This window comes from Camelus dromedarius, chromosome 8 (assembly GCF_036321535.1).
Source record: "Camelus dromedarius isolate mCamDro1 chromosome 8, mCamDro1.pat, whole genome shotgun sequence".
Classification (NCBI taxonomy): domain Eukaryota; kingdom Metazoa; phylum Chordata; class Mammalia; order Artiodactyla; family Camelidae; genus Camelus; species Camelus dromedarius.
This window is the reverse complement of record NC_087443.1, coordinates 60,679,023-60,704,193: the sequence shown is the minus strand read 5'-3', so window position 1 is coordinate 60,704,193 and position 25,171 is coordinate 60,679,023. Positions and strand designations below refer to the sequence as shown.

Here is a 25,171-nt window from a genome sequence, read left to right as displayed (position 1 = left end):
ATTAGTTTGGGAAATTTGACTCTTCTTCCTTGGGCCCCATATCGGCCAGCAGAGCCAGAGGGGATCTGTCTCCCCCATTCACTCAGCTTTCAGATCCTCACAGCTTGTCTTGGGCCCCAGACACCCTTGACCCACTCTCTCCAGACACTCCCCTGTCCCTTCTGAAGGTATCAGGCAGTACCCTCATGTTAATCACACCCAGCTCCATGCCAGGTATTGCCAAGGATGAAGGGAATGTAGAAAGTCATGCCAGCCCTCAGGGCGATGGCAGTCTAGTTAGGGATCCAAGCCTCCCTCAGGTATCTGGCCAGCCCTGTGGACTCTCCCATGACCCTTGTAGTGAGGTGAATAGTGGTCCCCCAAAAAGATACATCCACATCCTAACCTGGAACCTGTGAATTCATTTCCCGGAACCTGTGAATATGACCTTATTTGGAAAAAGGGTCTTTGTGAGTGTAATTAAGTTAAGGATTGTGACACGAGGTCATCCTGAATTTAGAGTGGGCACTAAACCCACACAGTCTGTGGAGCTCGGGGCCCTCCTGTGGTCCCCCGTTCCTTAGGGAGCTCCTGTGGTGCTCCAGGCTCTCTGGGCCACACTGAAGGGAGAGGGTTGGGAGCATCTGTGTCCTTGGAGGCTGGGGTGGCTCGGGGGAGCTGGCCTGTGCATCAGGGGACCCCCTGGGAAGGTGAGAGGGGCCCTGAGGGTGGCAGCTCCCTGACAAATTCTCCACAACAGTGGGGAAAGGAGGGGAGAGTCAGGTGACTGCCAGTGGGTCCAGCAGGTTGGCAAAGGAGGGCGTGGCAGGCATTCAAGGAAGGCCCTGAGGAGAAGGCCTTAGGGTGGGGAGGGGTTTGGGTAGGCAGGCCCAGGGGTGCTTAGGAGAAAACCAAACTCCTTTCTGTGGCTTGTAAGACACAACCTCTTTTCCGTCTCCCAGCTTTGCTCTGTGGTTCCCTCTGGATGAGCCCTCTTCCCCCAGAGCTTTGCGTGACTGTCTCTTCTCCTCCTCAGAGTCTAGGGTGAAATCAGAGACTTCCTTGACCACTAGCTGAATTCCCCCATCCCCCAGGCACGCTCCTTTCTATTACCCTGTTACAGCCTCTCTACAGAGGTGGGAGGAGACGTGTGTGTAAGCAAACTACGTACTAGATGTGAACACTGTGTACTGTATCCCTCCCATGCACAGCCCCTCCCCCAGTAAACACCTCGGGAGCAGGGGCCCCCTTTGTCTTGTTCACCAGGGTGTTCTCAGCACCTGGAGCAGGCCCTCCATCAAGACAGTGATGGATGGATGGGTCAGTGGGTGGATGGCATCGCAGGTGGCAGAAAAATCAAGGAAGAGGGAGGTATATGAGGGTGTATGCATGCACTCACATATGCTGTGAATTTTGAAGAGGGGAGGCTGCCAAGAATAGATCAGCCTGGACAGACCGAAAGAGGTTCTGAGGCCAGCCCTCTTCTGTTTCCACTGTAGCTAGAGCCCTCTTACTGCCCCTGTACAGCGGGTGCTTGCCTCTTTGTCAGAACACGTGCCTAGTTCGAGGTTGCTACAGGCCCTTCATGGCTGGGGTGGGGGCTCCCTAGCCAGGGATGCTGTGTCTGGTGTTTTGGCTCCTCCTGGGCCTCTGGCCCCCTGACTCCTGCTGAAGGAATCCCCTATAGATACCACATTTCACAAGGAGGAACCTAGGGGCTGTGGCTGGCCTCGAGGTTAACTGCTCTCAGAAGTTTCTGTCTTTTCTTTAACCACTTCTCTCTACCAGTGAGAAGGAGCCATGTTCTCATCTCTCACCATCTTGAACTGATTCATTCTCTAGAAGCAAATGCCAACGGCTAAGACCCATCAGATGCCACACAGAAGCTTTATTGAGGGCCTGGCATCCTGGGTGGGAGGGAGAAACACCTCTGCCACCCAAGCATAGGGACCTTCCTGAGGCAGTGCCCTGCCTGTGTGTCCTGGCCCAGAGCGGACACTCATGGTGAGAAGGTCAGACCAAATTGGGGGCTAGGGCAGAGATTGGCCTCCCCCAGGTGATGCCCACCCACTTGTGAGGGTGAGCATCCCCTGCGTCCCCTGTGCTGGCACCTGCTCAGCCTGGGTGGGGGTAGCTGGCAGGAAGGGCCATTTAAAGGACAGGGAGGTGTGCTGTTTTGGGGAGCTCTTTTTCCCCAGGTCCACGAGACACTAGGTCACCTCTCCTTCCCTAATTTGTTGGTCCATCCATCCTTTCACTCTCATTCACCCATTCACTCTCATCCATTCACTCACTCACTCATCCAATTGTATCTGATCTGCAGAGACCTCGAGAGGGCTGCTTGTACCTCATGCACCATGGGATGTCCCATCCTCCATGATTACCACTTGCTTAATTATCATTCAGCCCCCAAGGCGTCCCCAGACCTCAGCACAGCACCTGGCATGGAGGAGATGTTAATCATGCTCCCATCACACACAGAATAAAATCCAGACCAAGACTCGCAAGGCCTCACATGATTTGAACCCAAAGAGCTCTCTGGAGATTTGTTGGCTTCTCTTTCCCCTTCAGTGTCCCCAGAACCCCAGGTTGAAATCCCAACTCAGCTACTTAATAGCTGTGTGACTTTGGACAAGTCCTTCAACCTCTCTGAGCCACCGTCTGCCCCTGGGCAAAGTGGGGATGATAAAAGCACTTGCTTTAAGGTCGTGGTGAGGATTAAGCAAGAAACCCCGACGGAATGCTCTTGGCCTACGCCTGGCAGGGAGGAAGCACTTAGCGCCTGTTACCCCTGGCCTCACTCCCTCTCTGCTCCTCTTGATAACTCCACCCACCACATACATCTTAGGACTCTGGAGGGAGCGGCCATGGAGGCCTGGCCTTCTCATCTCCAGATGAGCGTGCAGAGGCCCCGTGGAGGGTCACACTGCCGGCCCGTGGCCCAGGCAGGACTTGAACACAGGACTCCAGCCGAGGCCCCTGCTCCTTCTGCTGGTCCTACCCTCTCAGCCCAGCCCAGGGCGGCAGGAAGAGGGGCCCCCACTTACATGCTCAGACTCTGTCAGGCTCAGTGGCTCTCTCCCCTGCTCTCAGGAAGGAGTTAAGTCCCAAGGTCTGTCTCATGCCCCGCGTGTAATCTTTCTTATGATACTTATCATATTTCTGGGGCGGCGTCGGCACGGCTTTGAAGGCGCTGGCAGGAGCCTCGCCTGGCCTCGCCGTAAGCGGGCTGAATTACATTTACAAGAGGTCTTTAATGCCCTGTGGTCCCCGCTTCCTTAATGGGGATGTTCCTCCTCCTCCTTTTCCTCTCTCTCTCCCTTTTAATATGGTCACCAGTTTGGCTTTCAGAGTGCGGTTTGGATTCCTAACAGAGAAGTCCAGACCGTGGAATCCCTTCCAGATCTTCCCTCCCTCTGCCCCGCCTCCCCCGCCCCTGCTGCCTGTGCCAGGGCCCCAAGGAAGGAAGACATTGCTCCTGTCAGGATTTCAGCGGCAAGGAGAGAAGCCCTGTTGGGATTCCAAAAAATTAACTGGGAAATGGCTTGTACAGAAATTCTCCTCCACCTTTGCACCTGACAACAGACCCAGAGCCTTGTGGAGGGCATGGGAGGTGTCTGGCCCGGAGGCATGGCGGTCTCACTTGCAGAGGGTGGGCTTGAGGGTCGCTGTGGGGGGTCCCGTGCCAGTGTGGGTAAGGAGCCCGCTCACCTCTCTCCCCATCTCCCCCACCCCAGCTCTCCCTTCTCCGAACCTTCTGTACCCCTGGAGGCCTTAACTGTTCCTTAACTATTTGTGTTTTGCTAGATCTGTCTCTGCTACTGAATCAGGTCCTGTCCGATCTTACATCTGTACCTATGTCTGTATCTGTATCTGAATATCTCACAGATACCCAGCCCAGCCAGAGGTTTGGCCAGCCTTGTGATGGGGGCCTGGGAGGGGGACCTAGTTTGTCTCTGCATCTCTCTCCTTTCTTTTTTTGTCCTCAGATAGGATGAGAAAGGGCAGGAGAGCTATTTTTTGGAGGCTAAGTCGCATTTTCTCCCTTTGAAAGAAGCACAGGGCAGAGCCAGATCTGGGGCCCCAGTCCCTCATGTGGTCTCTCCTTCTTAGCAAGTCCTCCAGGGTCCTGCAAGATACCGCTCCGTCTCTGGCATCACCAGGCGTGGGCCACCTCCAGCGCCTGACAGCTAACCGGCTCAGGTAGAAGGCCCAAAACCCACCCCAGAGCCGTCTGTCGTTTCATCCATCTGGGAGCAGTCTCCCCCGGCCACGTGTTTATTTCACATCCCACCCCCTTGGCTGCACACATGTTCCCCTGTGGCATGCAGGCAATAAAGTGACAGGCAACCAAAAAAGGGTAGGAGGCGAAGAGGCCAGGAATACCAAATCTGTGCATCTTTCCCCAAGGAAAGGCGGCCATCTCCCATGTCTTGATGAATCACATTTTTATCTCCTTTCAAAAGGAACACGCCGAGGGGCCCATTTATCTTGATGACACTGTCCAGTTTGTACAGCATCATCCCTCTGTTGGGGACACGGCCCCTCTTCTGGGCTTCCGTGAGAAAGGCAGGAAGCAGAGCTTGAGGGAGCATCTGTGGGGGAGGAAAGTGCATGGAACAGCAAGTGCCTCTGGGGCGGCTGCTGTATGCAAAGTCTTGTACTGAGTGCGGCGTGTGGCTCCAAGCGGGGGAAGCAGCTGCGGAAGGGGGCCGCTGGTTCACACCGAATGTGGAGGGAAGAAACACGCGAATGGGTAACAGTCACACACGATTTGATGACTTGATGAGGTAGATGTTCCATGGTCTGGCTGGAGCAGGGCTGGTGACCATCACCTGTGGTGACAGGGAAGTCAGAGACACCTGTAGCAGCTGCTTCTGGGCCCCCCCAGGTCCCCTTCCCATTCGCCTCCACCTGCCAGCAGCTGCTGGGGTTCTTGTCCTAGCTGCAGGAGCACGCCTGTCCAGAAGTGCCAGAGAAGTGGTGCTCTCAGAAGCTCAAGGACAAGCAGGGAGCTGGTGATAGATACCCCAGCCTCCTTGCCCTGCCTCAGGTCGGGATGCCTCTGAGGTCCGTTCTGCACCATCCCCCGGAGTTCCCCAACAGAACTGAGCTGCTGCTCCCCCACAGTGATGGGGGGGCTGGATGGTACTTTCCTCCTGCCCTGCCTTAATGCCCCCCTCTCCTACTGGTAATTCCAGGGAAACTTCCCAAATAATTGACTTGCACTCACCTCCTTGTCTCTGGATTTACTTCTGGGGAAAAAGCCTAAACCAAGGCAATGCTTAGTACTTCACTTGGACCTGGATAGAAGAAGCTTAAGTGGATTTACATGCAATCTACCTATTTGTCCACTTGCAATGGGAATCATCTCATTTGGATTCCATTAATGCAAGTGATGAAAATCCATCTCCCACTAATTTAAATTTTTTTAATTGGATTATTTTATACAATTGGAAAGTTCCAGGTGGGTTCTGGGTTCAGGAACAGCTATATCCAGCTGCTCAAATGATGTCAAAGGAATCTCCCCATCACCATCTCTCGGCCCTGCTTTTCAGTCATTCAGGAAACATTTATTGAGCACCTGCCCTCAGATCCTTCGTCTTGGTCGGTTTCCTTCTCAAGCAGTAATAAAGGTGGCCTCTAGACGCACCAGGCTTTCATCCTCCAGCTTAGCAATTGTGGGAGAACCTGTGGCAGGAAGACAGTGCCAGCAGAAGTCTCGGGGCTGACCCTCATTGGCCCAGACTGGGCCCCCTGCCCATCTCTGAGCTGGTCACTGTGGCTCTGGTTGGCTAGGCTGGGTCACATGCCTACCATTGCTGCCAGGGGTGTGGTCAGCGCCAGTGGAACCACAAGGACTAGGAATGGAGGGGTTCTCTCCAGAGGGGAACTGGGTGGACGTGGACAATAGATGCCTGTTATAGCGATGAGGGGAGCACCTCATCACGTGCTGGTGGGCTCTGGGGGCCCTAAGATGAGCCAGGCCCCTGTGGAAGGGGGCTCACAGATACTTGTACCTGTAACACACAGCAGAATATGGTGAGCGTCTTAGGAATGGACAAAATGTGCAGATGTGGAGAGCAGGCGAGTACTCCCAGCTCAGCCATCAGGGAAGGCCTTCTAAAAGGGGGGTGCTGGTCTAGACACTGACAGCTACTGGGTGCAGAAGCTGTGTTAGGCCTTGAACGTCAGACCAGGGAGTTCACGTTCTAAATTTAACCCACTGTAAAAGGACTACATGTTGATCTCTTTGTTATAGTTGAATTTGGCTAATTCAGAAGAGCCTTCTGGGAAGGTTTAGGGGCCTTGCCCAGACCTATAGAGGTGGGTACACCTGCCCAGATGCAGGGGTCCACACGGCTGGAGGCTGTGTGTACAGAGAGGCTGGAGAACAGTCAGGCTGGGGCAGCCAGACTCCCTTGTATTAGTCTGTGCCTGCCGTGGAAATAGCCACCCACCTAAACTAAGAATAGGAATTCCTGTCTGGCTGGCAGGAACAAATGCCGATTTCTCAAGGAGGGATGGGCCTGAAAGCAAAACACAGCGTGTGGGTTGGGCCATCCTTTGTATTTATTTGGGAGGTCACTTGAGAGCCGCACCCATGTTGGGGCACTGGTCCTGCCATTAGACCCAGACAAGGTGATTTGGCCAAGATGGCAGCCTCCCGGGCTCCTCATCTGCCCGAGAGCCTTCAGCACCTCCTGCCCCCTGGGAGAGGTGACCACTCCTCTCTTGTTTCCTTGGCAACTGGCAGAGGTGATGGCACTTGGTAGCCAGCTACAATGCTGAGATGCTGAGGGAGAGGGGAATGAAAGGCTAGGGTCTCAGGTCCCTATGGCAGCATCACCCAGTTCATGAGCGTCTCTCTTCCAGGCAAAATCCTTTTCCGGAGAAGCCACATCCGGGACGTAGCTGTGAAGAGGCTGAAGCCCATTGATGAGTATTGCCGGGTAAGAGTGTGTCTGGAGTGGGGAGGGGCAGTCCATCTGCCGGAGAGTCTGTCCATCTGTGAAAGAAGGTGGTCTGTACAAACCCTCAGCTGTGGTTTAGCAGATGCATCCTGAGGCCTGGCGTTTCCTGGCCAGAGAGGTGGGTATGGGTGTCCCTTGGGGAGGTCACCCCATGACTAGGCCACCTCTGGGGCATGAGGGCCTTGGGCTCACAGCTGAACCTCTTCTCCTTTCAGGACACATCTGTGTTTACAAAACAGTCTATGAAATCACTTCCACTGGCTTGGGAGCTCAGTTCAGGGGCGTCTCAATTCAGGGATTCTGTGTGTGGCATTTTGCTGGATACAGGAAAACTTTCTTTGAATTCCCTTTGGAACATTTTTGAAATCGGTCCCGAGTCCAGTAGCATCCAAAATGCCAAGTCTTGTTAGCTACAGACATTCCTGTGCACGTTGTTATAAATGGAAATGCTCACACACGCCCCCCAAACACACACACAGCACATGCTTTGGAACAGCCATGCCAAGGAGCAGGCGGACAGTGACAAAAGGGCCATGAAGGAGAGCCCGTTTGTCTTTGTACCTTGTCTAGAGCCCAGGATCCCTGCAGTGAGAAGAGGCTCCCACTTCAGTGGCCTTGGCACATGGCCTCCAGATGGCCAGACCATGTGGCTTGATGGCCAAAACCCCTGACTGGCTTCATGAACTTGGGCAAGTTACTGAACTTCCCAGCGCCTCAGTTTCCACATCTGTATAAGAGGCAGGAGAGCAGTGCCTTTGCAGAGGGTGTAATGAACTGACATGCATGAGGCAGCAGCACATAGTGTCCGGCACAGAGGACTCATTCAGTGGACATGAGTTTTTTGTTATTATTATTACAAAGCATAAACAATTTAATGTTACCACTGGGCACCACTGGCTTTAATGGAGATGGAATTTTTCAGTTAAATGAAATCTACCGTGGAGTCTGACTCAAGAATCTTGGGGAGAAGCAAATGGGGAATAATATTTTGTTGCAAGTGCTGGTTTAGAGTGAGAAGAGCTGGGGTCAAATCCCAGTGCCCCACCTACTAGCTGTGTGACCTTGGCAAGTTTGCTTTACCTCTCTGACCTCCAGTTTCCCGATTTGTAAAATGGAGGTAAAAATAACTATCTCACGGGGTTCAGGAAGGGTTGAGCAGAAGAGTATATATATATATATATACAGTGTTGTAACTTCTGAAATATTCTGTCCCAACTTGGAAATGCTACCAGAAGGTCCCTCACAAATATTTTATAATTTGGAATCATTATGCTTGTCAAAAAAATATTGTAACAAGAACAAATTTGATAATTCACTAACCGGTGTTCCCAAGACTTTGGGGAGACAAGTGCTCCCATATACTCTCCATTAACCCATGTTTGAATTTTGTAACTGTGTACAGGTTATATACTTGGTCACATTTTTTGCCTTAACTTAGAAGGATGCCCCTGTGATGAATTTCTTTAAGCTAGAAATTTCTCTTCTTCAGATCAATATTCATTTTTCTCTTTAAAGGGCATTTGCCATTTCCAGTTAAATTGATGGCTGTAGTCTGAGATTTTATTTCTCTCTTCCGTTCCCAAGCAGTTAAACAAATGGGCACAGCTAATGGAGGAGGGGCAAAGGGCAGGAGGAGGCCTCTTTCAGCTGGGGTCTGTGGCTCATGTCAGCCTCAGCCTCCCTGAGCTGGGGGAGCCCGAGGCATCTGCAGTCGGGCTTGGGCTCTGTGGAAATGCCGTCTCCTGGGTCATTGGGAGCAGAAACCCGATAACATCTTATCTCCTGAGCTCAGGCTTTGAACAGGACTCCTGAATTGGGATGGGATTCTGGGCAGCCTCTGGGGCTGCATGAGTGCTGCTTGTGTCTGGGGAGCCATTTAAGTGCAAGGGATCGATAAGAGGAGGGGCCTCCTAACCTGATTAGCACAGATGAGAACTACTCAGAGCCAGGCAACAAGGAGCACTGTCATGGGTTCACCAAGCAGCCAGTCAGCTTGCAGGCCGTAATTTACTCTGTGAATGGCAGAGGGGAAGGGGCGGTGCAGAAGTGACCTTTCATTCTGCTGAATTAGGAAACTGGGATCTGTGATCTGATTGTCTGAGACCTTGGAATGACCTTGGAATGGTCATTAGGGATAAGTCCAGCTGCAGCCCATAGTCACTGCCCCCCAGCGTTGCACTTCTCAGCTCTGCCACCCAAAAGTCCAGTCTGTGCAACTTAAGATCCAGCCTTTCACTCAGCATCAATGCCCCCAACAGCCAACTTCACGGTCAGGGCCATCTACAGCCTGCCCATGGCCAGCCCTCCCTTGTCTCTACCTGTCCTTGGACACACCACTTAGAACCTCTAGGGTTTTATTTCCAGTACCCTGCCAGTGCAGCTCTGCTTGGCTGGCTGGAATCTTCCTTGGATCTGCTGGACAGTGTGGGCTCTGAATCTGGGATTTGCTGGGAATTCAAATGCACCCAAAACTGTGAAGCTGGCTTTGTACAGAGTAGCCAGGTCCTCTGCCAGGACTCTGACGTGGAAAGTCTGACCATGCAGCAGACCTCCCCAGACTTCGGGCTCCCTGTCCTCGCTGGCCAGCCAGTCCCTCTGCCTAATGGCAGTTTCACAGCCCAGATCTCAGTGTTAATTTTAAACATATATGGAGCAGATTGGATGAGCGTCACGGAAAATTTACCAAGCACCAGCCGGGTGATTGTTTTATGTGGCCCTTGAGGGCCCGTGTCTATCAAGAGGGGTTCCAAAGGCATTTCTGTAACTCCATAAATTAATTTAATGGGCAACATGGTTATGTGGTTAGTATTTAATGGTTCTGTGGCCTCAACAATTTGAAGACTTTCATCTCACTAATAAGTGTGAGCTACACTTTAGGGGCTCAGACGAACAATCTACCCCATACATGACTCCATCCATCCCATTCCTGCATGTGAAATACATGTTTGCAGTGTTCGTCTTGGGGATAAAATAAATATTGCAGGGTTGGGGGTCAGTGAGAGAGAGTGTTTGAGAATGATCAGCTCACCCTCTGCAATGACATTTATACAAGTCTCCATTTCCCGGTGGGTGCGACTAGGATTTTTTTGCTACCCAAAAAGCCAAGCTTGCTTCTGTTATCTGCTGCCCACGACAGACTTGCTTTCAGGATCAAAGACTTGCTTTGTGGAAGGATGAGGGGCTGGCTGTAGTTAGGCTGGGAGAGGGACTCCAAGCCCAGTAAAGGGGTCAGCCCTGGAGGGGTAAGGATCTCCCCTCCCAACCCTCTGCATCTCCCAGTCTTACTCACTTTTAGCCCCACTTCCCAGATTTGAAAACTGAGGCTATTATTTGGTGGGAGTTCTTAGCCCCAGGTATTCTCCCTCCCACCATAGGAGTTTTCCACCATGGCCCTTGTCTCTCACCTTAGTAAAGAGAAAGGTTCATGTTGCAACAGGAACAGCCTCCTTCCTGGCATGCTTAGTCCTAGATACAGAGAGAGTAACTGTTCTTGTGCCACTCATTCTAAGGCAGGCCTGGGCCAGGAGTGCTGCTGAAGGGGGAGACTGAGGCAGAGAGCCACATGTACCCAGACTGATGCACCCAGGCCTCCTGAGTGGTCTGGTACTCGGTGGGAACCCAGGTGGCAGAATCTCTTCATCACCTCCAGTCCAGACAGACCTATGAAGAAGCATTCCCAGCCTGGGATAAAGTTGACTGTGTCGATTTTCTCCTTAAAGGCCTTCAGAGGAGCCCCATTGCTCACAAGAGGCTCTGAGTGGCTCAGCCGGACCCTCTGTCGGGTAGTTCCAAGTACTGCTTCAGCCTCAGTTCCCACCTCTCCTCCACACCCTGCAGTCCAGTCCTCAGAAGTGCAGCCGTTCCCAGCTGGCCAGACTCCCTTAGGCTCCTGCCATTGGCCTGTGCTAGTCCCTTTCCTGGGGGTGCCTTCAGCTCCCCCAGCACCCCTCCCAGAAGCCTCCCAGCTGCCCAGGAGAAGCTGCCCACCCCTGCTGTTCCGCTCCCCAGAAAACTCCATGCGTGCTTCCACGCTGCACATTGAAGAAGGATAATTTCTGTGTGTCCGTCTTCTCCAGACCAAGCGCCCCTTGAAGTCCCCATCTGTTATCTTTGTGTCTTCACTAACAAGCTGGAAGCCTGGCCCCACGTGGGAGTCCAGCCAGTATCTGAAGACAAGATGCAAAGATCACACACAAGGAGAGGAAACCTCCGAGGAGGGTGGCATGTCCCTGAGGGCCCAATTACCAGGACCCCTTGTGAAATGGCTTAAACTGCAATTGCCAGTTAGGCACTATTTCCATTTCAAAAGAAGTTGCTGCTCAGATCCTTCAAAAAGAGAACTCATGTGTTTGAAATACTCTGCTCTGCAGAAGTTGGGTGAGCCCCCAGCTTCGTAGATGCTAATCTAGGAGGGACAGTTCAGGCAGGTTAGAAGCAGCCCCAGGGGTGGGGGTGGGGGCCAAATGGGCAGGACTGCAGCCCCCCTGCACCCCACCCCACCGGAGAATCGCTGGGCTTTTACCTATACGGTTTCCATTGATTAGAAACACAAATGATACAACTAAAAATGGGAAAACGTTTGATCCTATGGAAAGAGCAGGGCACCCACAGTTGTTTTGCCAAACGCAGAACTTTGCTTTTTGTCCTGGGACAGATGTCACCCAGAACCGTGGGCTTCATGGAGGGAGATCATTTCAAAGCAGAGGGTCTGAGTACAGTCTACCTGGGGCCCCCTTCCATGCCACTGCTGTGCTTGCAAAGACAGGGCTTTGTGATAGATTAGACACTGATAATGGTGCTGTTTACAGTCCTAAAGCCATCGACTGTTATAGCTAGAAGAAACTTCGAATGTCTCTAGCCTGGATTTGCCCAGCTGTGTTCCATGGGCTGTCAGTAGGAATTATTTGGAAAACCAGTTCCACAGAGACCTGTGGGTAACGCAGCAGGCAGTACAGAGCAGCAGATCAGACAGAGCATAGGCTCTGGGCTCAGACGACCTAATTCAAACTCTTGCTATTTACTAGTTGTGTGACCTTGAGAAATGATTTAACCTCTCTGTGCTTTAGTTTCTTCTTCTGTAAAATTGGAATCATAGTTAGACATATGTTTTAGAGTTAATGTGATGATTCAATGAGTCCATCTCCCAGGATGTCATTATAATTAATAAATACTGGCCTGAACACAGCTCTATAGGTTTCTTTCCTGCAAGACTTCTCAGAGCCTTTGCTGTGCTAATGAACATGGTGCTCGCCAAGACCAAAACGGGGATCTACAAGGCACCTTTCACATGTGCCCATAGAACTCACTTTACCTCCTCAAAAAGGTGTTCCATGAGATACAGTTTGAGATTCCAAAGCTAGTCTATTTTATCCTAGAAGAAACGACAACCAGAAAGGTGAGGTGAGCTGCCCAAGGTCACGTAGCAAGTATATGACAGGAGAACTGGACCTAGAATTGAGAGCTCCTGACTCCTGTTCTTTCTAGTGTGCCTCTCTGTTGTCACCTAAAGGGTAATGACAATGAAGACAACAGTGTAACTAAATTTTACTGTTTCCTCAGTACCAGGCACTGTGCTAGGCTCCTCATACTCATGATCTCATTTAACCTCCTAATAGGGAGGTGTCACATGAAATCCGTTGTACTGAGCTCAGAGAGGGCAAGCAATGCATTCAGTATCACATAGCCTGTGACCCGTAGAGCTAGGACTCAAACTCACATCTCCCTACCCCTGAAGCCCAGACTTAGCCACCCCATGGCATACATCCTGAATGTCCCATGGCAGAATTTTAGATATGAGTGGGAGGTGGTGCCCCTGAAGGTGCCCAGGTATTGGCCCCTACCTGCTCCTCCCAGAACAGCTAAGTTTGGGGGTTCCCTGCTCTGGCTGTCATCACCAGCCCAGGCCTCAGGGACTGACCTCTCAGCACCCAGCTCTTCTGCCAAATAATTTTGGCCGGAGCTGGGCTTGGCAGCAGCTCTAATGGAAGCTGCTCTGAGCCGAGAGCCTCTTGTCAGCCTGAAATCAGGACAAGCCCTCAATGCGGCTCCCCTCGGGGCTCCCTGTTAAATAAAGGTGCCGCAGTGGTTTCACCAAAAGGCCTCTTTGTCTGAGGCCCTTCCAGCCCACGCGTCCCCTGCCCCCGGAATGCTGGTCTCTGTCGGCATGAAGAGCCCCTGTGTTCAGCGCTGCTGCGGGGTGAGCCGGCGGCCGGGCTGCGCCTGGGGTGGGTGGCCGCGCGCTGAGCTGGGAGGGCTCCTGCCCTGCCTCCCCTCCCTCTGCCTGTCGGGGAGGTCACCCTGGCAGCAGCTCTGCACACAGCCTGGGTCCCTGGTAATGGTTCCCTCCTGCCTCCTGCCCGTCCTGGCCCTTTAGTGCTCCCTCCGGAAACCCTCCTCCTCCCACCAGGAGCCCTTGCTCTCTGCACATGCCTGAGTTCCGCTTCTCTCTCTCTCTATGTCTCTGTCTCTTCTTCCCTCTCCATCTCTCTGTGTCTCTGTCTCTCTCTATCTATGTCTCTTTCTGTCTTTGTCTCTTTCTCTGTCTCTCTCTCTCTCTCCCTCTCTCTGCCTCTCTCTCTCTTCTTCCTCAGTTTTTGCTTCCTTCTGCCCTTCCTGGGAGAGAAAACAGCACACACCACGTGTGTTAGATGAAAACATGAACACTTTGGGAGTGCGTTCCTCCCATCTGACATCTGAACACAAGACTTCATTCTGTCACTTATTGGAAGTTGTGACTTCACTCCCCAACAGCCTCAGTGTCCCCATCGCAAATGGAAGCAATGATGTGTACCTCCAGGACGATGCATCACCTGCTGTGCACTGGTGAGGGTAGGGGCTATGTCTGGCTCCTCCTATACCACCAGGGCACTGAAAAGCCCTCATGTTTGTTGGATGATTGGAGAGTCCAGGGGTCTAGGACAGTGCCTGACACATGGTAGTTGCTCATTAAATGTTAATTTCCTTTCTTTTCTATTTCCCGCCTGTTTATGGGGATGTGATCTGTTGGAGAACGTTGGAAAGCCATGGGCTCTGGAAAGAACATGGGAGTTGCACAGTGTTGTCTTACCTGCTACGGTCAGGTCTTGTCCCATCTTGCCTGGGTGTGGGTTTGGCACCAGAAGGGGCCATCGGGCTCGATGCCACACTGGAATTGTTACCCGACCAGCTCAGAGCAGAAGTAAACAATCACGTCTCTCTTCCTCAACACTGTACTTCTGTCCATGCAGCCTAAGACCACATGTGCTTTTTTTTGCCCCATTATCATGTCCCACTCCTGCTGGACAGTGGGCCCCTGCACACCAAACCCTTATTCGTTCATTCATTTGAACAAATACCTACTGAATGCCAGGTGCTCTTCCAGGATCTGGGGACACAGCAGCCAACAGAACAGACTAAAGTCCCTGCCCAAATGAAGTTTACCTTCTAGAAAGGTCCTTCCCACCTGTGGGCAGGCCACGTGGCCTCCCTGACCCTCTCTCTCCTCTTGGGCGATATGAAGGAGGAGGGAGGGAAGGAGGGATGAATGGCTGGATGGAGAGTTATTTCACAAGTTAGCTGATGAGTTAATCTGCTGACTAGTTGTCTGGGTGAGGGGGTGGTGGCCAGTTGACTGTGTCCTCCCTGGCACTGCCCTTGAGCCTCCCCATCACTGTTTGACCCTGCTTTTGCTTTTCCTGTGCCCAGTTTCATCAGGCCTAATGCCCTTTCTTCCTGTCTTTCCACAGGCACTTGTCCGGCTGCCTCCCCACATTTCACAGTGTGATGAAGTCTTCCGGTTCTTTGAGGCCCGGCCAGAGGATGTCAACCCCCCAAAAGAGTGAGTGGTATCTCAGGCCTCTCCCATGTGCTTGGGTGAGGAGGCCAGCCAGAGAGGCTCGGGATGTGGGGACACAAGCAGAGGGAGAGCTGGCAGGGCCAACAAGGCTGAGCAAAGATGGACCAGGGGACGGGGACCAGGGTGCCCCAGACTCCTGCTGCCAGGGCTTGCTCCTCATTCCCCTTGACCCCCAGGGCTGCCAGGTGAGGGCGTCCTCACTCTGGGGAACAGGTGTTCCTGTAAACTATTTCTAGCTCACAGGTTATTGTAAGGAGCAGATGAGATAACAGAAAATATAATGGTCATGCCGTTCAGATGCCCAGGGTTAGCAGTCATTGCTCATAACTGTTGATGCTCCCAAGTGCCCCACTGGAATGTGGGCCCGGGAGGGCACGTGCTGCCCACGTGACCCTCACCCGCTGACTAACCCAGCAGTCCTGGGCTGCTGCAAATCATCATCAAAGACAGCAGTGAGTGTGCACGGAGCACTTACCAGATGGCTTTTACTTGTAGCATTTTATGATAGATGTTAGTAGCCCTGTTTACAGAGGAGGAAACTGAGGCCCATGAGGTCAGGTGCGTTTTCCCAAGTCATGCAGCTGGTTGGGTATGTGACAGGCATGAGACTTGAACGCAAGTCTTTGATTCCTAGTGGCCCAGAGCTGGCTGATGTCTCATGTTGGGGAGAAATGAGGCCCAAGCAGGTCTTCTTTTTTCTCTGGAAGCAGGACACTCTGGGCCTGGTGGTCAAGAAGACCCACCCAGCCGTGCCAGTTTTTCACACACACGACCGAACTCCATCCTGATGGCCACCTTCTCTTGCTCAGAACACTACCCTCACATTCACTCCCCAGAGTAGCTTCTCAATGGAGGGAAAAATCCGGTTTCCACCAAGGAGCTGATGACCAGAAGGCGGCAGACAGGGAACAGGGTTCAGTTGGGAAAAGCATTGGGGAGAGGACTGAAGGGGATGCTAATCGATCACCTCCCTCCATATCTCTGTTCTCCTGAAATCTTAAAAGTACCAGGGTGGGCAGGAGAGAGGCAGATGGGATGGGTGCTATGGAGGGAAGGGAAATAATAGTACAGAGGAATTGTCTGGGACAGGTGGGGAGAGGCAGGGGGCCATCAAGTAATGGGGAGAGAAAGCCTACAGACAAGGGTGTGTGTTGCACAGCTGCAGGGGCGCCATTCACATTGCTCTTTCTGTGAACACTGCCATAGAGGTTGTAGAGTGAGCAACCTGCCCATCCATACATGGCAGTCCCGGCTAAAGTAGCTCTTCTCTTTTCATCCGTGCTGTAAGACTAACAGCCTAAAATGGCCTGTACCCTTTGAGAGAGGAAGGCATTACCCAGCTCAGAGACTCACCTGGCACAACAAAGGCCATCTCCTTTACTGGCTGCCACAGGCTTAAGAAACAAGCAAACGCTGTAAACAGTCAGAAACTCATCAGTGACTTGGTTCACAGTGTGGAGTAGTGGAAAGCCACAGGGAAGAGGATGTAGTGTTGAGCTCACACTCTGACTCTGCTGCTGACTGGGCACACCGCTTCAAGGCAGACCACTCACATACCTTCCCCAAGCCTTTCTTTTCTCATCTGTAAAAAGGGAACAGTGATTCATCCCTGATCTTGCTACCTCCAAGGATTAGTTGTGAAATTTAGGTAACATGCGGGCTGGGAAAGAGCTTTGTGAACAACAAATTGAAGGAGGGGTGGGTATATCTCAGTGGTAGAGTGTATGCCTAGCATGCATGAGGTCTTGGGTTCAGTCCCCAGTACTTCCATTAACGACAACAACAACAACAAATTGAGACATAAATGTCTGTTCTCACCAGTGGGAGAAGCATCACTCTCACTGTACCTACTGTGTGTCAGGCTTGTGAGAGAGGTTTGCACCAGGAGTTACATTTTCTTATTCTTAAGCTCCAGAAAAGGAAACAGAGGCTAACAGCTGCAGCCAGGACTTGAACCCAGATTTTTCTGGTTCCAGAGGCCTGTACTCTTTCCACTCCTTGCACCAGGTTTGGGGAGGTATCGGGGGGACCACAACTGTGGTCCTGACACCTCTCAGTGTGACCTCTCTGTCCTCCCTTCTGTGTTCCTGCCCCAGCCTTCGTCACTCTCCCAGGGCAGAGGAAGGCTCTTGAGCCTGGCAGCAGTGTCCCCAGGTCCACCTGGCCCTGCCACTTGTGAGCTCAGACCCTATTCCTTCCAGGGGGAGAGAGGAGATGCCCCTCCCCAGGCGGGCTGTCATTGGAGTCACACGTGATCATGCGCCCAGAGGAGGGGAGAGGGATTGTTGCTGGAGGGGGAAGTGGCCGGGGAGGCATCACAGAATCACCTGACCCCACCTGTAAGCCTTGCCTCTGAACCCAGTCTCTGCAGCCAGATAAATGAGTTGGTCCTCTTTCACCTGTCGACTTGTGCACTAATGGTAGCAAGTCGGCCTTTGCCCGTCCCTGGAAGGCCCTCAAGGGCTGGTGGAAACCAGGCTTGCGGAGACGGTTGTATGTTGGTGAGGCCGCGGGTGTGGCCTTGCGGGGCAGACTCTGGGGTCCAGGCCCACCACCCAAGGCTCCGTGATCTCTGACCTTTTGCCTTTCAGAGATCTCTGATCTCTGCCTTTCTGTGTTCCCATCCCTGAAATGGGGGTGTGCAAGACTCCTGGAGTGGTCCAGGGGGCTTATGGAGACAACACGTGTAGTGAGATAACCCAGCTGTTGCTGTCCGCCCATACAGCAGTGTTGACGGCAGAAGGTTGTGGAGCGGAACGGGACGTGGCTCAGGGTGCATGCTCCACCCCTGCAGATCACAGCCTGGCTTTTGCAGGGAGGAGTCGTAAAGCATTTGGCCTCTAAGTTACCATGGCAATGAGGGTTCTCTGCCTCTTTCTTGAGGTAGTACTGGCCACCTGGACCAGTTCACAGCTCGTCTGGCAAGAGATGGCCTCAGAACAGGAACCCCTCCAGCACAAGACAGGCCTGAGGCTCAGGAAGTGGGGTCAGCTGCGGCCACCCAGTTCTGAAGGGCTTCTCCCTGTCCCCAGGCCCTGGCCCCTCTCAGCCTCCAGGATCTGCCAGGAGAGACCCGTGTTCCATGCAGAGTGTGCTCGCCTTAGAGCCCAGACCCAGGGGTGACCCTGGGCTGACAGGCTGACCATCTATCTGCCCACTGCCTGCACGCCCTCCCTCCCAGGCTGTCGTACACTTCCCCTCTCCGTCCTGAAACATAAACACAGGATCGAGTAACAGCGTATTTTGACTCTGGGGCGACGGTGGAGTGGCTTATCAAATTATCAAAGCCTGTGGATTTAATTGGAATTTTGCAGATAACCCCGGCCCCTTTCAAGTGTGCTGCTGCAGGACCTCTGAGTGCTCACGGGGGGCTGGGGTCGGGGGACTGTGGCCCTTTCCATCTTGCAGGGAAGACAAGGCCTGCAGCAGCCCCACCTTAGTGGGGGAGGTGGGCATCAGGCCCCAGCTCCTCAGCTTTGATCCCAGGCCACTCGTTGGCTTCTGTGGGTGGAGAGCAGGGCCCATCCCTGGGCTGCTAGTGGTTGCTCTGGACCACGGGCCTTGCACAGAAAGGATATACTTTATAAGCATCTTTGGTGAGTCTGGCACTGGTGAGTCTGGCACAGGAAGCCATGGAGGTTTCACCCCAGGGGCCCTGCCCTTACCTCCCCTGACTATTGGCCAAACGTTACTCTGCTGTATGTGCAGTGCTGAGCTCTTCTGGGGCCCCTGGCTCAGGCCCCAAACCTTGGCATTCTTTTCCAAATTATTTTTGGGGAAGGGGATAATTTGGTTTATTTATTTATTTATTTGTTTGTTTGTTTGTTTATTTATTTTCAAAGAGAGGTACTGGGGACTGAACCCAGGACCTCGTGCATGCTAAGCATGCACTCTACCACTGAGCTATAACCTGCCCCCCAAACCTTGGTGTTCTTCTAGATTTACTGCTTTCCTTCACACCCCTCCATCCAGTTCATCAGCACATCCTGTGGGTGCTGCCTTTGGGATCTACCCAGACCCTGACCATGTCCTACCATCTCCCCTGCTGCTACCCCAAGGGGGCCAAGCTAGCATCTCTCCCCTGGATCCTGGCCTGACTGGTCTCCCTGCTTCTGCCCTCACCCTCTGTGGTCCACTTTCAACACAGGGAAGAAGCAATCATTTAAAAATATACATCAGCTCATGTCACTTCTCTGCTCAAAATCCTCCATGCCTCCTGAGTCACTCAGAGTCAAGGCCCCGTGCCCTCCCCTCATCCCCGGTGGCACTTCCTGGCCCTCCCACCCAGCTGTACTCCAGCCACTCAAACCTACTCGCTGCTTCTTGAACCTTCCAGCTGTGTTCCTGTCTTGGGGACTTTGCAGTGGCTCTTCCCTCTGCCTGAAACATTGGCCCCTCCCCAAGAGAGCCCCAACCTGGTCCCCCACCTCCTTGTAGTCTTTACTCAAATAGCTGCCCAGTGAAGCTATCCCTGACCTTCCTGTTTAAAATCCCCCAGCACTGGCTGTCCCCCTCCTGGCTTCATCTTTCTTCACAGAACTTCTCAGCACCTCCCAGGTGACCGGTTCCCTCCCTGCGCTGCTGTCAGTCCAGGAGAGTAGAGCTTGAACCTGTCCTGTTGACACCATGTTCTCAGTGCGGGCACTTGGGGGACATCTGCCAAATGGGTGACTGGTGTCATTCAGGCTTTGTGTTAGCCTCCCATGGGTGGTAGACAGTGACGTCACTGTACAGAGAACTGAGTAGCTGCCCTGAGGTCACCCAGCTGGCAAGTGGCCGGCACAGGAAGCTGGGGATGATGAGCCCTAGCCTCTCCTGTGTGGATTCTGGGGCAGCCATGTGGGTGGCTTGTGGTGGGAAGATCCCTGGTCGCCAGATCTGAAGGGAGGGGGACAAAGACGCATCCCTGAAACTCAACAGAATTCAGTGCAGGACCAGGCCTGGGTGGTCCTGAGCATTAACTCTGACAACCAAATGAGCCTGGCCTCGTGGAAGCCACACCTCAGCACCCCTGCAGCCCCCAAAGTGACCCTGGGCTGTGTTTGAGTGCTCAAGATCCCATTGCTGGGCCACTGGGCCACTGGGCCAGGGAGGCAGGTGTCACCTGACCTACCTTCCGCAGATCCAGGGGCCCCCAAGCAGCCCGTCCCTCAGCTCTGATTCCCCAGTGATGTCAGTGATGGAAACTGGAGCTAAGGCAGGACTCTCAGCCCAGTCAGTCACATGACCAGCAAATGCCTCTTTTTATTCAAGTTTAAATTTGCATCCAATTGAAACAGTGAACCTGCAGGTTCTCAAACAGCCCTCTGCAAGCCCTGTGCTCAGACCCCCAGCATTGTGCACAATCCTTGCAGAAGGGTCAGGGGAGGTGCAGCCCCCTGAGGCCCGAGGGCTGAGACCAGCCTTCCCATCTCTCCAGCCTCCTGGCCCACCGCCTTCATTCTTAGGTGCCTGCACAGGAGTGTAGCCCAGGCCAGGCTTTTCCCTCCATCTGGAGCGCTCCTGTCCCCCTTCCCACCTACCTGGTCCTAGTCAGCCCTCAGACATTCCAGGAAGCCTCCCCAAAGCCCGCAGCCTTGGGCGTGGCACTGGCCACACCACATTGTCCTCTTGTGGTCTCTCCCCACCACGGGGGCCCACATCGCTGGGCCCCCAGGGCCTGGCACCTGGTAAATGTTGACTGAATCCAAGTCAGTGCTGTTTAACAAGATTCAGAATTGCACTGCCCACCACCAAGGTTGCAGACTGAACAGCACTTCCGACTCCTCTGGAGTGAGGTGGTCTGGGTTCCCTTGCCCCTCTGTGCCTCAGTTTCCTTATCTATAGAGTGAGAATAACAACAGTGCCTGCTCCCCCAGGGCTGCTGGGAGGGTGGCGCCTTAGCACATGGAAAACCCCAGAACAGACCTGGCACGTGGTCAGGTCAGCACTACCCAAGGCCGGGCTCACAGTCATCATCGTGGCAGCCCTGGGTCGGTGGGGAAACCGCAGCAAGAGCAGGAGGGCAACCCCCGGTCTGCCACTTGTGGGGGTGCCGCCTCCTTCCACAGCCTGACATGGTTGGCCCTCTGCTCATGGCCTGAGCCCGTGGGCAGGTGGGCATACACGCATTTGCGCCCCCCTCCATTGCAGAGGGGAAAACAGCGGCCAGGCCTGGGTCAGTGTGCCCCATCTCATCACATCCCGCTCATGTGCCTGGTGCCAGCCCTGGGAGCTGCAGTCAGTAGGGCCACCCACACGGCAGCAGTGCATAGTGGGCTCACATAGCAGGTTGAGGATCTTCTGCTCTCTGACACGCCTCTCAGCTCCAGGCCTGCTCCTGTCGCCTCGGCCCATTTCTTCCAACTGAAGCCAGCCAGCCTGGTTAAATTCTTGAAATTGCACAGGAGGAGCAGGGCCTTGCTGAACAGGTTTTTGTTCCTCAGCCCCAGGGCCACAGAGCCACCCTCTGTTGTGGCCTAAAACAATGGCTCAATGTTTGGCGGGACTGTCCGTCCCTGCCCCAGCCTGCCCAAAGGGCCAGCTTCCATCTGGCCTGGGGTCCACCCTCAACACCCCTGCCACCCGCCAGGTCTGTGCCCGGGCAGGCCAGCGAGACAGGGAGGCTGTCCTACCCGATACAGGTGGAGCTCTGGGTTTGGGTCTGGGCCGGAGCTTTGTGAAGGTGGCCCAGCAGCTGACGTGGAGGGCACTGAGCCAGGCTTCCAGGGTTGGAGGACCCCAGCAGAGGACAGGCAGCTCCTCTGGGGCTGGGGTGATGTGAGGTCAGACCCCAGAAAAGGCACTCCTTACAAGGTCTCCCAGCCTCCTGCCCCATTTATATTTCGGAAGAAAATGGAGGCCAGGGCGGCCCTTCCCAGGGGAAAGCAGGGTCCAGGAGGACAAAGGGGACTTTGCCAGCCCTGCCTCAGGACCCAGCAGGAAGATAGGGAGTGTGTGTGGCAGGGCATGCAGGAGGGCCCCGAGAGTTTGGGGAGGCTCCTCCAGGAGCCCCCACAGCCTTGATCCCAGTCAAACTCTAGGTCAGGCCTGCTTGGGAGCCTGACTCCAGATCTCAGAATCCAGGCTTCCGCTGACAGCAGCTTTACTTTCTCCGTAAGTCACACCTACTTGCCCGGCACTGAGGAGAATGAAGTGAGATGCTGTGTGTGGAGCACGTAGGAGGTGCTGAGAGTCAGGTCACCTCTTCTCTTCCTTCCTCTTCCCTGGGAGGCAGATGGAAGGTCCTGGGAAGAGCCCTGAGAACACATCTCTGCTGCGGCCTTCACCCAGCAGGTGTTCACTGAGCACCTACTATGTGCCAGGGACCGTGCGGGCCAACGAACTCAAGGCTCAAGGCTACCACTAGGTGGGAATTTTGAATTGAGTTAAACTAATTCTGAAGACAACAGTCAGAACCCTCAGCTCTGCTTGTGGCCTTGAATGAGTCACTTCACCTGTTCCCATCTCGGTTTCCCCCTCTGTTAAAGGGGCCAACAGTGCCCTCTTGGCGGGATAGTTGTGAGGTTCAAGGGCACTCATGGGTATAAATGCCTTTGGAAAAAAAAATACCTTTGGGGTGCCTGGAAGTCACCGATGCTCAGTAAACGGGAACTTTCTATTCTTTCCCCCCCTTTCCTCCATCAGCCCAGGCCTGGGTGCCCAGTGGCCACTCAGAAAATCCTAGGGTAATGGAGTTGGGTCAAGCTGAAGACAGGAGCTGGGCTGACATTTCCCGAGCCTCTCTCAGCTCTGGGAGTTCTCACCAGGGTTGGTGCCAACTAGGGGGTGAAGCTGTCCGCTCCACCCCCAGGCACCCTGCTGGCCACTGGGAACTCTGAGGCATCCATGTTCCTGGCCATGCCCAAGGGACGGGCAGTTTGGAAATTAGAGGAGGCAGCCCACCCACCTGCACCATGCTCTATTGAGTCCTGGTCAGACCCTTGTCAGTGGGACAGCTCTCTGCACCCAGCAGGCCCTACCACACCCATCTGGCCAGGGATGTCGGCCACACTGTCCTTCCAACCCCTCTGCCCCTGACAGCTGCACAAATAGCCTCTTTATGCTGATGGGTTAGAGAAAGCCAGCTGGACCTCAGGACTGTGGGTCCACCCGAGGCTGGGGACTGGAACAGCACGGAACTTCATGTTCTGTGCTCCTGCCCGCCCCCTGCCATGGCTTCCTTTAACCTGGGTGGGCAGGTGGGAGGAAGTGCCCATAGGAAGCTGTGTTCAGCCCACTTGAAAGGGGTGTTGGCTCCAGGGAATGAGGACTTCTGAGGGCCTGGCTGTCATGCTGGGTGGGCAAGCAGGTGGGAGGCCAGCTCTAGACCGGCCAGCTCAGAGCAAGGGCTGTGAGGGCCATGGCCAGGCGGAGAGGTTACTCTGTGTTCAGGTCTGGCACAGGACTTTGAGCTCCTGCAAGCCAGATGGAAAGGAGGTGGCAGGGTGGGGAAGGATGTCCCAATACAGGGAGGGGGTGTGGGCAGGGTCCTTGATATTTTCTCAGGCTTATGTTTCCCTGAAACCTCAGCCCCGGGGGATGGTCCTGGTGTGCAGGTGCCCAGGGCCCCCCGTGCCCACCCCCATGCCCCCTGGACGATGGCACCCTTTGGAGGCTCCAGAGCCCCCCCAGAGAGCCCTTGAGGCCTGCTTTGCTGCTATGTCCTGTTTGAGGGGAGTCTTAGTTCCTATGTCTTGTAATTGCCACCCCCGCATTGTAACCATTCCCCTGGCTGCCCCTCCCCGGGGAGTTGTGGCAGAGCTGAACCTAAGACCCAGGTCTTCAGCCCCTAGACCAGGCTTCCTCTGGTGGCATCCAGGCAGCAAGCATTTGTTCATTCAAACGTTTTTCATCATTTTCTTGGTGTGAGGCCCAAGGCCACGGAAGTGGGTACAGCTCAGCCCTGCCTGTGGGGAGCTCATGTTCTGAGGAGAGACCTGGCAGGTCCTGGCTCGCTGCTGTGGGAGGTAGCAGGGCACAGGAGCAAGGACTGGGGCAGTTTCAAGAAGTTTCCATTTTCTTTAAACGAAAAGAAAGTCTATCTTCCTGGAGAGTGAGAATGTTGGCTTGAGCTGCGCCAGAGGAGATGGGCCTGGGGCATCCAACGTCCAGCTGGTGATTTTGGACAGTCGTTAACCCCTTCTACACTTCATTTTCAGGTGAGGGCGCAAAATTTGGGGGTCTCTGGAGTCCCTCCTGGCTCTGATATTCTGTGATCCTATCCGGACCAGTAGGCTATTGTTAATAGTCCAAGCATGTAACAACCAGCATCTGGAGTGGGGACTGAGGGCTGTGAGACATTCACCGTAAGTCAGATGTGAAAGAGACAAGTATTCTGGACATCATGGACCACCATCCCCTTTCACAGGCCCTGTAAATTGGGTCCTAAGCTAGACTGGAGTTTAAGCACCACTGTAACTTTGGGTCGCTTCCAGCGTCTTAGTTCGTGGGCTCTATGTGTGTCTGGCTCCACCTTGTGGCCCCGTTGGGCATTACACCAGTCAGCATCCTGGCAGGCGCTTGCAGGCTTGGCTGATTCTGCCAGAAGCTGTGCTGGACCTTTGAGCATGATCTATCTTGTTTAACCATCAGTATAATCCTCTGAGGTTTTATGCCTCCTTTTTGAGGATGAGAAACCTTAGGCTCAGATTGGTTGCGTCACCCCTCAGCTAGTAAATGTCAGAGGCTGTATTCAAACCCTTCCAACTCCAGGTCTGCACCCCACTGACCACACAGGTGTGATGAAGAAAATCACAGGGTCCATGGCCAGGGCGACTGGCTCCAAACTGCAAGACAGGACCATTCATCTGACCATAGAGCAGAATGTAGAATCAGTACCCCATGGTTGCTGTGCTCACAGGGTAGGGAGTGGCTGGAGATATCGGTGAGGACACCTCCCACACTTGGGGGCTTGAAGGGGAATCCAGGCTTCTCACCAGGTGAGAAGGTTGCAGGGTCCAGCCTGTGGAGAACCTCCTGCTGTGGGGTCAGACCTCTGAGGAGGGGTGGGTGCTTTCCAGCTCCACTTTCCGGATGGGCACAGTGGTTCTGGAAGCCCCCAAAAGAGCAGGTCTCCCTTTCCCCAGACAAACTGAGACCTGACTTGGGTCTTGGGGGCAGCTGTGACTCCAGCCCCAGACCAAGCCCTTAAGCCTCCCACCCCTCTCTAACATGTAGCCCATTTGTCACATGGGGGATCCTAAATCAATGTGATCGCCCCCCCCCCCCAACCCAGGACACGCAGTCTGAGGCTCCCATTAGAGGCCTTTTTGGCAAGACCTTCCCCAGTGCTCAGGGCAGGAATGGGGATTTTGTTTTTCAAACAGCCTAATGGAGGAATAATTTATATAATACAAACTTCACTCATTTGAACTGTACAATTAATCCAATGACTATTAGTAAA

At 53.8% G+C, this 25,171-nt stretch overlaps 1 protein-coding gene across 4 annotated transcripts in view; it reads left to right on the top strand.

Moving 5' to 3' along the window:
* The window catches only part of SH3PXD2A (SH3 and PX domains 2A), a 223,065-nt gene that overhangs the window by 107,336 nt on the left and 90,558 nt on the right, over nt 1-25,171 (top strand). For 3 of the 4 annotated variants that reach the window (XM_031461689.2, XM_010987121.3, XM_031461688.2), the window contains exons 4-5: nt 6,856-6,932; nt 14,678-14,769. In XM_031461689.2, coding sequence (XP_031317549.2) covers nt 6,856-6,932; nt 14,678-14,769 — 169 coding nt within the window. Of the gene's footprint in view, nt 1-6,846; nt 6,933-14,677; nt 14,770-25,171 lie in introns of those variants that run through there. The other variant, XM_031461692.2, reaches the window with a different exon arrangement.